Source organism: Pleuronectes platessa, chromosome 7, assembly GCF_947347685.1.
Source record: "Pleuronectes platessa chromosome 7, fPlePla1.1, whole genome shotgun sequence".
Lineage (NCBI taxonomy): Eukaryota > Metazoa > Chordata > Actinopteri > Pleuronectiformes > Pleuronectidae > Pleuronectes > Pleuronectes platessa.
In genome coordinates, this window is record NC_070632.1 from 14,143,546 (window position 1) to 14,161,495 (window position 17,950).

General features: G+C 43.4%; 2 protein-coding genes across 2 annotated transcripts in view; one reads left to right on the top strand and one right to left on the bottom strand.

The window, feature by feature from the left end:
- tln2b (talin 2b) overlaps positions 1 to 13,125 on the bottom strand; it is a 79,151-nt gene extending 66,026 nt beyond the window's left edge. Inside the window, 1 exon segment of the mRNA XM_053426429.1 lies at positions 13,008 to 13,125. The gene's annotated coding sequence lies outside the window, so the exon portion shown is untranslated.
- A 2,737-nt stretch (positions 13,126 to 15,862) lies between these two features.
- Positions 15,863 to 17,613, top strand: c2cd4a (C2 calcium dependent domain containing 4A). Its single transcript, XM_053427556.1, has 2 exons — positions 15,863 to 15,998; positions 16,103 to 17,613. The coding sequence occupies exon 2, from the start codon at positions 16,128 to 16,130 to the stop codon at positions 17,469 to 17,471; it is 1,344 nt and encodes a 447-aa protein (XP_053283531.1). The 5' UTR covers positions 15,863 to 15,998; positions 16,103 to 16,127; the 3' UTR covers positions 17,472 to 17,613.
- The last annotated feature ends 337 nt before the right edge of the window (positions 17,614 to 17,950 follow it).

The window sequence follows — 17,950 nt, forward strand, 5'->3', positions numbered from 1 at the left end:
GATAAACTGTTAAATTGTTGCAGCACAAGACACAGAACAGAACAACACACTGTCTCTCTGTGTGACGTAATTCAGCTTTTTCATATTGCACACTAGTTAATGCTTGTAACAATGCACCCAGGAATATCAAGTATTGAATAGTTCAGCCCATATGAGATAAAGAACTGAAGAATTGGTCAAACTTCCACATCTTATTGTGAGGCCGAGCACACACCTGTGACACTCCACTCGGATACAGATTCTTTAATCTCTCCTTTTATATGACATGTAATCTCCATCTACACCCAGGGAGCAGCCAGAGGGGCAGGAAATGAAATCAACGCTGTGTCTCGGCGCTGGGCGTTACTTCATTAGCATGGGCACTACAGATGTAGCACTAAATCTGATTTATTAAAGGGCGACGACGAAGGCACCGCAGACAGACGGAGGAATTCATAATAGCAGATGATAGGGACACCCAATCTCCAGTGTTTCACCGCGGCTTTGCAAATGTTTGACAGAGGGCAAAGAGAGAGGGGAACAATTTGCTCTCTTTCTTTGCTGCAGCCGGTAAGGATTTAGATCCAGAGTCATGTTGGACGAAATCATTTAAAACCGTCAAACTGATTTCCACGTCCTGAATATCAGAAGGAAAAGTAAAGTAATTAGAAAATCCATACTTATACTACTATCTATACATGAAGAGAAAAGCCCGGTGAAGTATATGACCTCCAGCGACAATCATGAGGAATATTACATGAAAATCTATAACATTTTCAGTGCATTCACTTTCACTGCACTCAGAGCGTTCACTTGTCGTGTTGTTTTACACCTACATGATTCTAAATATAAATTGCCCCGTAGATCATGGCGACATCTTTTCATCAGCCACACTAGGCAAGTAAACTGGATTTAATTGGGTTTATTATAGGAGTATCCGAGGTTAAACTGTGAGTTAACACTTACCACAGGTTTGACATTTAACAGTGTTGGGCATTAGCGCACAGCTCTCCTTCACACCACTGGGCAGGGAAAAGGTCCATTATCTTAATTATTTTCCCTGAATATTTCAGTTCATAATATCTTCAGTAGGTAAAATGAAATATAATCATGTAACAGCTTTTAAGGAGTCTAACTCAGCCTTTACCTGCCAGACCAAATCACACTGCAGATTTCGGTGCCTTGTTTTGGTGCTTACAGGAAACGTAGACATCAACGCACATGTTAAGTTAACTTAACACGTAACAATGGTGGCAACACTCTCTACGTGGCTGTGGCAATACGTAACATTGGCTTACAGTTTGTTAGTAGGTCCCTTGAACTCGAGGCTGAAGTATTTTGTCGAATCAAGTCCCGAAACTGTCATTGAGTGTTTAATAATTGCAGGTAGATTCAATTTATTTTTTTATGCAATTATTGATATTTGTATTCCTAAGTAGGGATACTTTAACTGTTAATGGTTAACATATTACATTTCAACTTCCAATTGGCCTTAGCAATTACAAAAGCCACTCTGTTTTGTGCTTTTGTAAAAAAAAAAACATCAGTTTATGCAACGGAACCATTGAAAAAACATTGATTCAGCATCAATATTGGAAGAAAAAAAGCTTCTACCAAAAGACAGAATCCAAAGTAGCCCAACCATTTAACCTCATGCGGCTTTGTGAAGCGTACTGAGTGATGATGAACATGAACATTTATCAAATTTAGGAATTTATCTGAAAGGGAAACTCATCAGCAATCCTGCTAATTTAAACTTACTTCTCATTAGCAAGCAATGCAGCTATGTGGGGTACATCTGGCCACCAGCTGCGGTGCGACTACACCCTTCAGTGGTCAAAAGGTTACAAACCATCTGGGGTGACGACATCTAATACGACGGTAGCTATGGTGATGTTATGGAAAAGTCATAGCCTCTTCATAGCAGAGGCTGTACAGTTGGTTGCTCAAAGGGATAGAACACACTGGCACACCCGCCCCTCCCCAATTCTGAAAACAGAGATTCCAAATGATTAGTTGTGCACTCCCATGGGACTGTGAAACTAAGGAGGGGGGGGTAATTAAATTAGTCCCATGGTTCTGCACCAAAGGGAGGCAGACAGATCCATCTCATTGAGACATCCAGGATGTGCAGGCCCGGTGTATGCACACAAGATATTGGCAGCAAATCATTGGTGCTGTTAGTTTGAATTAAAAATAATTTCACTCGTTACAGGACTGCTGGGAACGAATAAACCCAGCAGCCTCTGCGCCAACAACACGGAGCAACTCCTCCTGAATGAAAAACACTTGGCCAGGGTGACAGACCTGGTTTACACAAGGAATGGCAGAATGAGGAGAGTGTGCAGACTGATGCTAACAGAGAGCAGAGCGCACCACCTTCCATGATAAGCCTGAGCCATTTTAAAGCATTGCCTCTGAGCTTGTGTCGTGTGTCTCAGCCCTCCTCCGCTGTCTCTTTGTCCCTCCTCCCAGCCGGGGATTTATAAAGCACCACAGTGCCTCACTCCATGAGATTCCTGTAATTTATGACAGCCTTTTCGCAGGCACAGAGAAATCAAATCAGACTGTAAATATAGTGCATGTTTCCCAGTACAAGCTCTTCACACAGGCGGTAGATCACAAATAAATGCCAGCGATCCTGACAGTCATTAAATAACAGCATCAATAATCCCACATGTGGCAGCACTACATTTGATTTTGGATTATGGAAAGGGCAGAAAGCATGGATAATGAATGAGAGTCCGCAGAAACAAATCAGAGAGGGGGTACAGTTACTAGAGGCACCGAGATGCACGTCAGCCACTTCATACTGGATCACCACTCCTGGTCATCGGTAGCCGACTGACCCTTGACCTCAGGATGGCACCCGCATCGGCTATGTAATGTGACACCATGCCAGCTGGACTGAAGGGAGAGGGTGTTATCCTGTGGAAACCGTAACAGGGGTATCGAGTCCACGGTGCAGGTGGGCAGTTGCTCTCCCTTGGCTGAAGGTCCACCGGAGGAAACTGAAGACTCGACGGAGAGAGAAGCGAACAGCTGCCGTATAGTGGACTGAACAGATGGCCATGGTGGCAAGAAATTAACACCGTATCATTTTAATCTCAGTGAAGAAGAGACATGTCTGCAACTTCAGATCTACGGAAAATGCACATCTCAGGGTGTTCCTCGTTCTCGTTTGTGGCCTGGATCATTTTTCCAACATTGTGTATTCTCTAAGAAACATTTGCAACAGCATTCTGCCCAGCACAACTAGCAGTTTGTTCATATCTCTCAGTATCTTTTAATGTCTTCTTTTAGGTGCTTATTGTACTGGAGCCTTCTGGTATTGACAATGGAGACTTTACATAAGTGCAAACATACCATCAACATGCCATGCCGAAGGAATAATGTGTTAATATTTGCCCGTGTCAGGCAATACTGAAAGAAGAACTTAATTTTTCACATTTCTATATTATGTGTTTTTTTTTGCCATTATTTTTTAATTTGTATTTGTTTATTTGTGTTTTCTCTTTATCTAAAGTTGTGCATTATAAAGTTCATGGTTAAACCTAGATATCTTAGGAATCATTGCAGATTTTCTTCTTTCAACCAATATATCAGTATTAGAAAGTTTTAATCCCCCAATAATCTCCATTGGTCATTAACCTTAATGCCATGGCATGAGAAACTATGACTAGAAGTATGTGAAGTGTCCTCAGTAATCCACACCTACAGCCCCCTCCTCTCTAACACCTGCTGCATCGACCAACGTGACCAACGCATCAGTATTTCATGTTGATATTAACTAATCTGCTGAAGTGTTGAAAATGTCCAACTTCTTCTCTGAAGAATGTGATCAAATTTTTAAATCACTGTGCTGGTGCCTTAACAATACTTCACTATGTTTAGCACCAACTGTAACTAAAAGGTAGCACAAGTTAAACCCTCACAATTAACCTCGACTATGCAGAAAATGTCCCTCCTCCACTCAGGATATTATATCTTACACATGTAATACATGTATTTGGCTGTATATGGCTGCTTTTTAAAAGTATACCACAGTTCTGTTGTCTGTTCACGGCACATTAAGTGTTTACTCAGCCATTACTGTGTCTGCTAAGCCACCATTTTATCAAATTAATACTGCATGCCCTAACTAATTATGATACTTTCACCGAATGAAAAGGAACTATTCTCATAGAGTGAGTGGTTCCAAGGGTCAACAAGCCAGAACATGCATACAGTTGCCCTATTTATTTTCACAGCGATGTCTCGTCTTATATAAAACAGTGTCCATTCATGTTGTGCTGTATAGAAAAGGTAGAGCATCATAAGAAGAAAACAGTTATTTGGACGATTCCCCGTCTTTGAAAACATGAGTCAACCACGCTGCTATAAATAACGAGGATTATTCTACTGGATAGCAGTAACACCACACTGCACAAGTTCATAGGCAGCTTGAAGTGTCACAGCCACAGGGAAGAAATAAGAGAGCATAATATAAGTAAACATCAACTCTGTAATGTACACATGATCTGATGTGCTATTTCTGTTGAATGTGCCAATACCTCCCACAGCCTGAGGTCTCTTTCTTTCCTCCGCCTGTAGAGGTCAGATGACGTAACGTACTTTACAGGAGATGAATGCATGATAGCTTTTGGTTATTACCCAACAATGTTGCCCCTTATTCTCCTCAGTGTAATCGAACACAAACATCCAGAAGAAGATCCAGGGGAATAAAGGTCTGATTCAAGCTTCTACTCACATCAAACTCATCCAGCATTAGATGTCATGCCAAGGCACAAACAGGGCAAAATGTATGAATAGTGAAATAGATTAAATTAGAATCTGCTTTAGGAGGATGTTGATTTATTCTTGACGTTAATGGCTGATGACAAAATAACAGGAAACTCAATCACAAACTTAATCAGCTCATCACCGCTGAGTTACCAGACAATGCTTGTTGGAAAGAAATTCACATGCGAATAACAGCTCCTGTTTAAGACGAGTAGCGTGCGGACAAACAAGGTTACAGCATGAGACATCAGGATCTTGTATAATTAATGTCTGACTTGAATTAAAATCTCCTTGCTTTGCTAATGAATTTGTACCATCGGGCCAGGTGAAGCTATTCCCACAGCGACTATTTGGGATTTATGTCGCACTCGACCCAGAGGATCAGCATAACAACTGAGGTTGCGTCAACACATTTATGAGGGCAGATGGATGCAACTGTTATGCAGTAACATTAACATATGTTATTTACTGTGTGAGCTACAACGTACTGGGGAAGTTTTTGCTAAAAAATGTTTGTCTAATACCAGGTGTTTTTACAACCAGCACGAGAGCTTCACCCCGAGATATTAATGTAATTTGCCTGGCAATGATGCTGAACTGTTCTTTTTTCAATACTTTTCTACAAAACCATATTTTTATTAAATAATGTCTGACTAATAAACAGCCTAATGAATATCTTGAATCAAATCATTTGAACTAAAATGATCCATCCAGACAGAAACATTCATTGCCAGGTCTCACTCATTGACAGGGTTTAAAGGGATTTTTTTTTGGGGGGGGGCTACTTGGAGTAAGACAATGAAGCTGTAAACACATCATTGATATAATATCATCTAATTAGTTTTTTAGAGACAAAGTAGTAGCAAAAAACTGCTTATTTACACATCTAGTACACGAAGAAGTAGAATTAGTAGTAGTAGTGGAATTTCAATTCATTTTTGTGGTTTTGGCCATCTGGCAAAAAATACACCAGTCTTCTCACTCCCTGTTTGGTCTTTTTTGGTCTCCACCATATCCTAGATATAGTTTATGTAAATAAATGTGACTCTTCAGTGGCTAAATGCTCACTCCTGTTCACCAGCGAGTCACTAACTCTGTTCGTCATATGTTCTGTGCTTGGAACAAGGATTTCTTTTAGAGCCTTTTCCTGGAAAACAATTATCTGCTTAAGCTACAAACTCTTAACGCTTGGGTGCTTTTATATTCATGATTTCATCCATTGTTATTATGATATAAAAAATATAAAAGCAGCTTCTAGGATAATGAGCTGACAATCCTTATCTGTTAAGGTCCGATAACACTGGAGAGACAATTTGAAGGTTGCAGAATTTCCGTGACCACTGGTCAACTACAAAATTCCTTACTAATGAAGAGGCTGACATTATGATCCGACACAGTGGTGATGGCTATATCTGGGCTGTGCTATCTCATCAAGGCACAATTTGCCCACCCCAAATGCTGGCCAGGCTCAAAATGGCCACTGGAAAAAGAGCCTTTATGAAGAGTATCACCACAAATCATGCAACAAACTTAATCATTCAATCTGCCAAAGCAGAGCGACGAGCGACAAACGCAATCCAGGATATCACCTTCCGCTGAGCGTAACCAGAGATTCCCTCTGCCCTTAACACAAGGTCACTGCACTGCTGATGAGCTGAATATACAAGGCTAAAGTAACACAATCACTTGTACAGTACCGCTTCCAGCTGCTAAATGCACTCCAGCCGGGCCAATGTGAAATCATTTCAACGCGAATGTGTCGGAGCAGTCCACAGCTCCTCTTTGAGACTCAAGGTGCTGACACTACACAGCCCTGAGCCGAGGGGGGGAGCGAGCGGGAGAGAGACTTCTCGCTCGGTCAGCAACCCTCGCAGCCTGCAGAGGATCAGAGCAGAGGATAGCAGTAATTTCAGTGCTGCTCTTCAGACAGACGAGTCCTTCCCCCCAGGCAGAGGCAAAAGCCGCTGCTGCTAACACAGCGGACCCGAAGGCCCTCAATTAACCTTGATGTGAAACAACCGCCTTAGTTCTCCATCACAAAATCAACATTCTCATTCAACAGCGATATCATTCAGTTCACTTTGTCTGTCTGTTACTCCAGCCCACCTCTGTCCCACTGCAGCTATAGCCTCTGCTCCCACTCGCTAAGAGTTGTGTAAGCCTCTCAACCTCGGGACGTCTCCCGCCACACACAATGTACACACTGCTCTACAAACACTGCTCTCTGATTTCTGACAGTGAGGTAAACAATTGTGTTAGAGTAAAGAAAATGTTCAGTAAGTCATCCAGTGACTAATGTCTAAACTGCACTGTGGCGCAGGACCCCTACCACTCAGCTGTATTTGTCTCTGATGTATCATTGATGTAGATCAATGGCAAGTGGCTTGATCACCAGGGTATCTGCCCCACTGTCATTGACCTCTGGCTCCTGTGGCGCTCCTGGGAGACCCCCTGCCAGAGAAAAACACTCCCAGCATGTTGATGAAGGGGGCTAAAACCATCAGAGCCTTTGAGAGCACCCCTCTAATGTGTTTTCAAAGTGATACCGGCCACAAGAAAACCTTCCCATAAGCAGAGCCCGAATCATAGGAACATATAGAGGGGCTGCTGTGGATCAGTGGGTCATCCACTGACAAGAAGGTCGGTGGTTTAATCCCTGACTCTTCCTCTGAAATGCCCTTTGGCAAGATAGTGAACCCCGAATAACCCCTGACAGCTGTGCCGACAGTGTATGAATGCTGTATGATAGAAAAAGTGGTTTATCAATGTTGATTTTACTGTAAAGAGCCTTGAGTTGTTGATAACACATAAATACATCCCATTTTAGCATATTAAACTTCTTAACACATACTGTATGTACTGGAGTACCTATAGTTTATATTGTGAATGATAATTCAGTAGTTCATAAAACACATTGAACACATGCAAACACTCACTGTGTCTCATTTTCAATTCAAAATAGTCTTCTAAACAAAGACACAGTTCCTGGCAGTTTGCGCCCACAATAGAGTCAAAAGAAGCTGGGCAGGTTACAACAGGGTGACGAGTCACTGAGCACAAGCAGCCATGTAACTGAACAGACACAATAAGGTGATAAACGGCATTATTTGGATTCTGTGACCATTACAAACCAAAGCAGCAGTTTGCACTGTTGGCAGAATATTGACTTAAACAGAATAGGTACATCCCCTCCTCTTGTATTTAAATCCAAAGTCAAATTAATTCTGGTACTTACTTCACTCAAGACTTTTACACAGATACACGTCTCAGAGGGAAAAACAGCATTAGTGCACCCACTCTCCTTTCTCAGAGGAGGCCATCACATGATCTTCAGCACAGGTATCACATGATCCTTGCCCCTGGTAATCAGTTTACATCACAAGCAGGAGGTCATGTCCCTTATCATTCCACTGTTTCTCAGGGAAACCAAATCCGAGAGGTTTTTACTTTAGAAAGATCCTGTGTGTGCAACAGTAACACCTTAACTGACTAAATTTAAATGGTGATTATTTGCACACAGCGGCAGTCGATAAGTAGAATTCGCACAAATCTTTTTACACCAAAGGAGACTATTTAAAGTTGAAACACCAACAGTGAAGCTTTTATCCGATGCTCATTCACTACTGAATTAATCGCCTACAAAACACATTGCAGACACATGAAGAGAAAAAGTATTATCTTAACAAAAGGAGAAAAAATAGATTTTCAAACTGCTAGAAGCCGACTTTTCGGTGATTCACTCACTAACTTCTCTATCTTCCCCTCGGATGAAGGCTCATGCTCTCGCTAAGGGGGAGAACACGCACCCTAAAGGACTCTGACCAAACCAGGATTCAAACCAAACCAGGATTCAAACCAAACCAGGATTCAAACCGAGAACATTCTTCCTGTGACTCAGCGGTGCTAACTCCTGCACCACTGTGCCAACATCAAACGACAGCTATTTACTAAAGATAAGAGCCGGCTCAATGGTTCAACCGTTCAATGAATCCTCACATCACACCTCTTTTCTTTTCATGCCACCAACCCAGTTCTGTGCCCATATACACCGTGTGCTTGATAGTGAAGATCGGAGCTGTCGTCTGCCCGTTCAAACTGGCATCTCATGTGACCCACTGATGAGCGGTGCCACAGGCTGTGCCACTGCCTCTGCCGGCATCTACTGACCTACTTCTTGAGTCTGCTTACGCATCCCTGGCACAGCCGCATTGGTTCAGACCACATGTACTGTAAATGCACTGTATCAAACACCACAGCCAGCTGGGTGGGGATTGTATTAAATGTAGGTACCACCACCCAATTTTGTTGGCTGGTTTTACATTCTGCACACCAATAGAAAACAAATGATGTGATGTCTTGCATTCACCATGTCTCAGCAGATTGATGAAATGAAATAATAATCAACTTAATTCAATGTTGCTCCAGATATTATTAAGTTATCTGCAAATTAAAGCCTTCAAAATTAAATTGTAATTGTGCCAAACATTGCGAATTAGAAAAGTGACCTGTGCATGCACTAATACTGAACACTGATATAATCACACACAGTTTTCCATGCAGCCAAATGAGTCTGAACTCACTAACTCTTTAATTACAGCTGAGAACAACCGTGCTTCAAATCTGAAAACACATTAGTAATGTGGTCGAGTGTTTGCTGATGACAAAAAAAAAAAGCCTGTCGGCGTTATAGCTCTCACAAATCGACCGCCTGCCACATTCATCCGCTGGGAAAAAATAATACCGGAAACTGTGATTTCAGATTGATGAAGAAGTGGGAATGGCAGACAGCTTATGCATCTATAGAAACCGATCTGGAGGCGAGCCAGGCCCTAAAGAGGCTGTGATCACAGAGACAGCCCTGCAAACAGAAAAGAGCACGCAGGAGAAATCTATTTTACTGGTAAACACAACACACAAGGGCCGGGCTGCAGTGACAGCATGGGGTGTGTTTTACTTTCCGCCTCCTACACACTCAGGCATTAAATATGGTCCAACGATCTCACTCTGGAGTGACTCTCCAAACCCCTAACTTCCCACCCTCCAACCAACCCAACATTTCCGGGGGAATTCCGACCAGGAATGCATTCTTGATGACGGAGCGTGTGTAACAGCTGAGAGAAAAAATCACTTTCTAATGAAACAGCACGGAAACACAGTTTGACTTTTGAAGAGGTGCTTGTTCTCAACACTTTGTGGGTCAAAATACCTACTTGGGGAAGTCATGACTTCGTTACTCATGCAGTTGTTTTGAGGATGTCGTATCTCTCCCTGGGTCACAGAGTTTGAATTAACAGTGACTGAACCCACTCGATGAGAGCGTGCAGCAGACTTTGAGATCACGTCTGAAACTTGTGATCCGCGGTAAATTAGGTGGTGAGGTGAAAGTGTGAACTAAAGTTGCTGTAGCAGAGATACCGCTTAATGGCCTCCCATAATACAGAATCACTGTGGTAATGGCCTCTTCAATAGCTGGCAATGAGTGGGAAAAAGGCACCATTTAAATAGTGCTTGGCTTTAATTACCACTGGAAAGTGAAATTGCTGTGTTTAATATTTCAGAAGTTTCGCGGGAAGAAGTGTTGAGTGTTGACGGTAAAACATTTGTGCTACTTTTCCTATTTTAAGTTGAGATTTTTTAGCTAATTTATAGCCACATTAAAAGGCGGCAAAACGTTGGTTTTATAACCTTGGGACTAGTGAACAGCTCTGTGTGTTTTTGTTTGATGGAACAGTAAGGCTTTATCAGTCGCGGCTGGCAGATGCGTGCTGCATGTGAGCTTGTGACATTGGTGTTGCTCTGATCTAATTATATCTGGGTACGGCGTTGTGGGAAGGTTACAGTAGGTGCTCACACTGAGTCTCCATTTTCGTATTAGACACGGACAAGCAGGGATCTCAATCTGTGAGCCAACCGGTGCACTGAGATTTACATAGCTTCGAAAAATCCTATAGCTGAATGTTGTTTGATCATACAGCTGCAAACGCTGTGTCCAGCCATAGACATGAAAACAAACACAGAGAGTGTATACACACAGAATGAGAAATTCCATCATGGCTAGTAAACACAAGTACAGTAATCCTACAGAGGAAGAGGCATGTATTATTCATAAAGCCTCTCCAGGACTATTTAATCTGAAGATTATTCTGTATTGGCACATTTTGACAATCTGCCAGGGATGTACATATGATCCTATGTCTCTGACTATAATTAAAATTTGAAAAATGGGCTTAAATCCAAAAATGCTTGCATCAATGTGTCAACATTTCAGAAAAAATACATGCCTCTAATTCTGTAGATCCATCACCCGTGAAGCAGACTTCAGCACCAAAGCAAACAAAATCCTAAATCCTACACCTCTAACTGTCAACATCCAACCAACACACGTATTCAGACTGCACACTCATCAGTGATGGTTTATGTCATGATGGTGCAGCCATCGACCATTTATTTTATACAAATCAACATTACACCCAGAGATGTATGACATAAACTCACGGGGAAATAGTTTCAGTGTGGCTACTCTAGTATGTCAGTGAGGCCTTACTGTATAGAGCCATCCACCATCCCAGCTGTCTCCAAAATGCTGAGGCAGCTCCACTTTTCTAGGTACATCAATCAAGTAAAATAAAGTCTTTCCCCTGTACCGTCCAAACCCCATAAGTATACTTGATTTGACCCTGGCTATATATCCAAGACGCCTCTGGTACTAAATGGTCAGCTGCTCCATCCTGCAGAAGGAGTGGGCTGAAATATGTCAAACAGTTGCACATGGCAGCCCAGAGCTTCTTCGGTTAATGAGTATGTCAAAAGAGGCTAACGTGTAGCCAACCCGGTTTGACATGGTGAGTCAGCCCAGGACTCACAATTGTTTCACAAACTGATAATCTACACTGAAAACCATCCATGGTAAAACAGTTGTTACTGTGCTGCTTGGGGAGTGTTTACCGGCCTGTACCTGTGAATAACATCATGTCACAGCACATAACATACATCTTCACAAGTGCAGCACAGGAGCGTCTATGTGTCTGTGTGTGTGTGTGTGTGAGGCATCATCAGGCTGCAATGGCAGCCCGTGAGGGTTTAAACAGACATGTCCTTCAGTGAGGGGGTGCACAGCCCTCCTGCTGGTGTCTTAGAGAAAAGTAAAAGCACCACAGGCAGGTGAGGGCGACCTCTGAGCTCGGGACACAGGAAGGTGGCAGATCCAAAGAAAGAATGCGGGAAGCAAAATTGCTTTGGCCCAGATTTGACCCATATCAAACCCAGGTTGAATGATGGCACTTGGGCGCTCCTATTTACCAGATTTGGGCCACAAGTAAGACACAGCAAAACCGCATGTCAACCAAAGGTGCCAAAGGTGGTCGGAATGAGGTTCACATCCAGATTACACCTTGCCTAGAGCACCGCATGTTTCCCAAAAAAAGACCAACATTGGATTCAGGATATTGGGGCCACACTTGCTATTTTAAAAGTGGGCCCCTTGGGTTCAGATCCATTTTGTTTCGGACCACAAAAGGGACAGAATTACCTCATAACTGCCTAAAGTGGCCCACATCTGTATGCTATCTGAAAAAATGGCAGATTATGAGGTTTGCAAGCTTTGGGCAGTCTAAACAAACTGGACCAAACTAACCATTACAGATTGTCTTGTGCATGGGGGCCAACGATCGTGACTCCTCCTGCCAATCACCAGTATTTTGGGTCACATCCCTGCACACTCTCACGTCCTCTGTGTCATCTTTGATCCAGCAAACATCCAGGTCAAGTCCAACTCCCACTGAGAGCAGCACATTGCAATGATGCTGATGCTTGGCCAGCATTAGTTCGACAATGTAAACCCCCATCAAGCACAAAAAATCAACTACCCTGGATATTTAACATGCTGCAAAAATAAAAGTCGGTAAGTGAAATATCCATCTTTCTTTTTTTTTACCTCTTATTCGCCAATGTCAAAAGCAGAAAACTGACTTGCTTTAAGCCTGAGAGCTGCATCCGAGAAGGAGCCTGCAGGTGGTGTCACATCGACCAAAGCGATCATGTGGACACAGCAAAAAGGTCGTCGGCTACTAGGAGAGGTTTTTCTGCGCGACACCGAGCCGGTCCGCCTCTTCGTAGTGAGGAGGAGGAGGTGGAGGAGAGGAAGAGCACCTTCAACAGCAGCAGCCACAGGGGGTTTTTCCTTTTTTTAAAAAATTATTTTATTTTATTTACAAATATCTTCGTGGGAATGAGGCACAAATCCTTACCTGATGTCCGGGCCGCTCGTCAGTGCATGGAGCTTCAATGAGGGGGCTGCGCACCGCACCTCAAGCGGGTCAGCTCGGCTCGTCTGCCTGAGTCCTCCACGGCATCAAGCCCCTCCTCGTTTATCGTACAGTGGAGAGGGGGGGGGGGGGGGGGGGGGGGGCGAGAGAGAGAGAGAGAGATGAGGAGGAGGAGGAGAGAAAAAAACTCCTCATATCTATGCGCCGGGGAGGGGGGGGAAATGAGGAAGCGGCGTCACACTCCCCGTGCATGTGTCTGATGGTCATAGCGATGTAACAAGCCCCCCCACCTCCCCCCTCCCAGCAGCAGCAGTAGGGGCTTTAAATACCCAGAGATAAAAATCGTAATAATGCACGAACGACATGAATGATGCGAGTCCTCGCTCTTATTTTGAAAACCCCGCTTTGAATGTGTGCAGTCAAGTGCGCCCTGCGGCCAGGAGCGTGCGTGTCCATTAGGAGCGGAGGGTCCCTCTCCCCGCTGGGCCCCGAGTCACCACTGTGACACGAGACCAATGCCACGTGGGAGATGGTGTTTACACCGAGGGGCGGTGGGCACATCGTCTGCACCACATCTCAAACAGGTGCCACCTTGAAGGAGCACGTCACCTGCTGTAGGATGAGGTTTTATTTATCAGGAAAAGGCCACATGTCCTGTTCAGGGTGTGTTTGTGAAGCTGAATTCATAATCCACATATTATAATTCAGTATTTTAACACATCACTTTTTGTAGGATTTGCTAACGTGTGTTACAGTCTTAATTTTGAATGTTTCAATCTGGCTATGACGCCTTCTCCTCTCTGCGGTTTTATAAACATATACTGCCCCCTATTGGACATGTGCAAGCATCTCTGCAGAGGCCAGGACATGTTCTGATGAATATTGTAAAAGAAGGGATTATCTGTGTGTGGAAATATTTTTGTCTTGATTCACACACTTCCCTTTGTCTGCATCATAGAAAATGCTGATAACAACAGTCAAATTGGAATTTCATTACTCTCCTGAATCTATTTTGTACTGAATAAGGTAAAACATGGTTTTGATGGTTGTATTACACACAAATATAGAGCACACAAACACACACACACACACACACACACACGCACACACAGATTCACGGTGCAGGCATGATCAGTATGTCTGTGCATGTCAGGCTGGATAATATTTTCAGAGAAACAGAGTTTATCTTTGCTGTTTTAATACACTTAATCATTCATGACATTCTCACACGTTGATTTCCAGGGAACAAGCCGGTTTGAGAGGTTTCACTTTAGTTAGTGACGTGTCCTGAGCTTTTTGGAAAACATTTCTGAGAAGTACCTTATTTAGGACACTTTCCTGGTGTGTTGTTAGCACTGACATCATTCTGTCCTGTGGTGCCTGGTAACACATGGTCACTGCACTTGACCCTTGTCCTGTGCACAGTGAAGCCTACAACCCTTCAGTGTAGAAAACCCATAGGGACAAAACTACCAAAAAGATTGACCCGGTAGCATTACCATGCCAATCATACAAGTCAGACAGAAGTGGCAACTACTAACTAACAGTCTGTTGCACTGTTTGAGCGTATTTGTAAAAAGTTTTGTTTATTTGCTGCAGTAACTGTCAAGTTAAAGCTCCTCAATCCAGGGTCAATGATACCTCCCTGCCAGGCATGAGTCATTCGTAATCCAGCTGCTCCATGTGCCACCACAAGAGGGCAGCACTGGAATGACAGTGTTTCAATAAAGGTTGCCATGATTTGAAATGATCAATGTTTTCCTTTTCCTTCTTATCACCAGTGTTGACTTTTCAGAAACTACCTCTCTGATAAAGAGACAGGACGTTCTGCCCTAAAAGCTTTTCCTCAGAATGGCCAAGTGTTAAAAAAGCTCATGCTGTGTTGACAACCATTGCTCGTCTACACGGAATCTCATTTTGATTTTCAAGTTAACATAATAATATTTGTAAAGTTACCAAATAGACTGTATCAGGCTGAGTTACATGGAGGGATCAGAATACGGGAGTGAGGCATCGTTCAAGTGTACATTTTCTAAGGGATCATGAAGCATTAAAACTTAGTAGACTGCATTCCTGCGCCATGGCCCTTAAGTCAAATTCAAGTAAGCTCAAAGTTCACACACTCATAGAAATCAATCAACTAAATACCCCCTTCATATCTCATCAAGACCAGTCAACATGTCTCACAACGTTAAAGAGAGAGATTCAAAAAAATCTTAAAGTTCCTTGTAATCTATCCAGTTGTTTTTTCAGGGCGTGAAAACAAAACCACCTTGGCGAGAGGTGATTATGTTGACATTGTATTTCTTTCTAAATGAGTGTAGAATAAGTCAATATTAAATACACTTTTACCAGATCGTTCAACCCATAGCACCGGCCACATTTATTTTGGCACCAAAACGACTTTCGTAGAAAGTTATCAATGAATGAACCACTTCTTAGATAATCAACCTGTATTCCGCCTCAACTCATCAAAGCTGGGACAGCTCCATCCTTTCTTCATTTGCCATTTAAAGTTAATGGCACTTCAAATGGTCTTAAAAAGTGTTCGGAGGTTTTTATCTGTATTTTATCAGGTTACCTTGTTTGTCATCACAGAAAAAGGTCACACACCATCAAATTTAATTAACAGGAAAAGCAAATATGTGAATTAAAGCCTGTCGTTCACTTTGGAAGTAGTGAACTTATCACTGAACGCATACTACAGGGGCCACTGAGCTCTGTTGTGGTTTGGATATTTCCATGGGAACCGGTGACCGAGGAGAGAGGGAGGATCCTGTTGAAGCAGCACAGGGGGCGTATTCAATGGTTTCCGGCCTCATTTAAACTGCCTGCGTCTCCCTAATAGCCACAGATGTGCTGCTCTTGACAAGCGGGAACCTCCATCTGCAGTCAGGAGAGCCTCAGAGATTTCTCACATCATCCTGGAGCTATCACGACAACTTTGTGGATTTTCCATATCTTAAATATAAGGTGAGAAAGTCTCCCTAATTTTCCTTTTATGCTGCGTTTTGTGGGTTTATTTGATTTGAGAACCCAATGCATGTCTTAACAATACTGCCATTTTGATCTTATAGTTTTCCCAGTTCCAGCTGAGGACCCATGTGGGTGGTGGAGAAGATCCGTGTGTCAGTGGAGAGATCTAACCTGCCCGTCCCATCAGCCGAGCTCAATTTTAAAATTGGCGACATCATGTTTGGAGACAAAGCCGACAAGGCCAAAAGGATTTTCCTCTGTCCTAATGTCATCACTCCTGACAACATCCCAGAGTTCTTCATCCCCCCAACAATCCCATCCTCGCAGGAGACAAAGAGCATGGAGCACAGCCGAGCCGCCCGTGTTATCAAGGTGTCTCCCTCTGAGAGGCCCAACCCTGAAATAGAGGTGACGCACTACGAGCATCTCAACCCGCACATTATCCAGGTGGAGAGCGTGGATGATGGCCCCTATGATGACTGCAGTGATGAGGAGACCACCAACGCAGACCCCCAGAGTCAGGCTGCCTTGTCCCTCCCGCACCTTGCCAAAGCCCAGACCTGCTATGGCTTTTGCACTTTACTGGAGAGCCCCCACACCAGAAGGAAGGAGTCGCTCTTCCACTCCGACCCTGGCTCCTCTCCCCTGCTGCTGCCCAGGAGTCGATCCAGCGTGTGCTCCAAAGTCTCCCACTCTACCTTGCCCTCCTCCTCTCATTCCTCTCTTGGCCTAAACACCCTGAGCTCCAGGCTTTCCCCAAAATGCTACTCCCTGAACTGGCAGACCGCTATGGACAGCGATACCACTTCTTCCACTGAGTCCTCTCCTTTCAGCTCGCCACTGCTGACCAGGTGCCCCGGCAAATCTTCCCTCTTCAAAACACTGAGTCATGAACTCCTCCTGGCGAGGAACATGAGGAAGGCAATGGTGTCCAGGAACAATTCCCTGTCTACAGATGAAGGCAGCTCCACAGACAACAGCCCCAATGTCATGAGGAGGGCGTCAGAGGGATTAGCTGAAGGCCTTCCCGGCAATTACAGCCTGGCGCCGCCGACCATCTTCCCCACGGACTTGACTCTGCACAGAGAGAGGGTAATGAAGGAACAAATGGTGCCCATAGGGAAAGACGGCAGCCTGAGACTCTCAGCAGAGTACTGTCCAGATAACCAAAGACTGCGCGTTCGACTGATCAGCGCTGAGGGCCTCTACCCGCTCTCTGTAGATCCTAAGATTATCAACTGCAGCGTCAGCCTCTGTCTGGTTCCTGGAAAAGTCCAGAAGCAACGCAGCACAGTCATCAGAAAGAGCCGTAATCCAATCTTCAACGAGGATTTCTTCTTTGATGGTATCGCAGAGGAGAACATCAGCCAGCGGTCCCTTCGCTTTAAAGTGGTGAACAAAATGTCAACCCTGAAAAGAGACTATCTTCTCGGTGATTGTGATTTGCCTCTTTCTCAAATTGTGTCATGATAAACCCAAAGGGCTTCCTTATCGTTTTATTAAGAATTTAAGTATTTATTTTAATTTTTGTATCCAATACAAGATTTTATAATGATTAAATTATTCAACACACTTCAAGGTTGTTTGTCTTTTATGGGTTTTAAAATAGTGTTGATACATGATAATATCATAGAATTTGTTCATTCAGACTCATGGGACCAAATCAGTTATTTTTTTGAAATATATATTTTCAGAATTTAGTTCCCAGGAAATGTTCAAGTTAATACGAGAAATAAAATCTGCTCCAGAAAAAAACTTCATCCATATCCTAACATAACACATAAACAAACATTGAAGTAATGATTCACAGGCTTTTCCTTCATTGATTGGTGTGTTAATGGGGCGGCAGCATCAGCTGGAGCGAGACAACCACCGTCTCATGTTTCTCCTAAGCCTGTTGTCTTCTTTCTGACCTTTCCCATGATTAAAAATATCGGTAGAAACCAGAA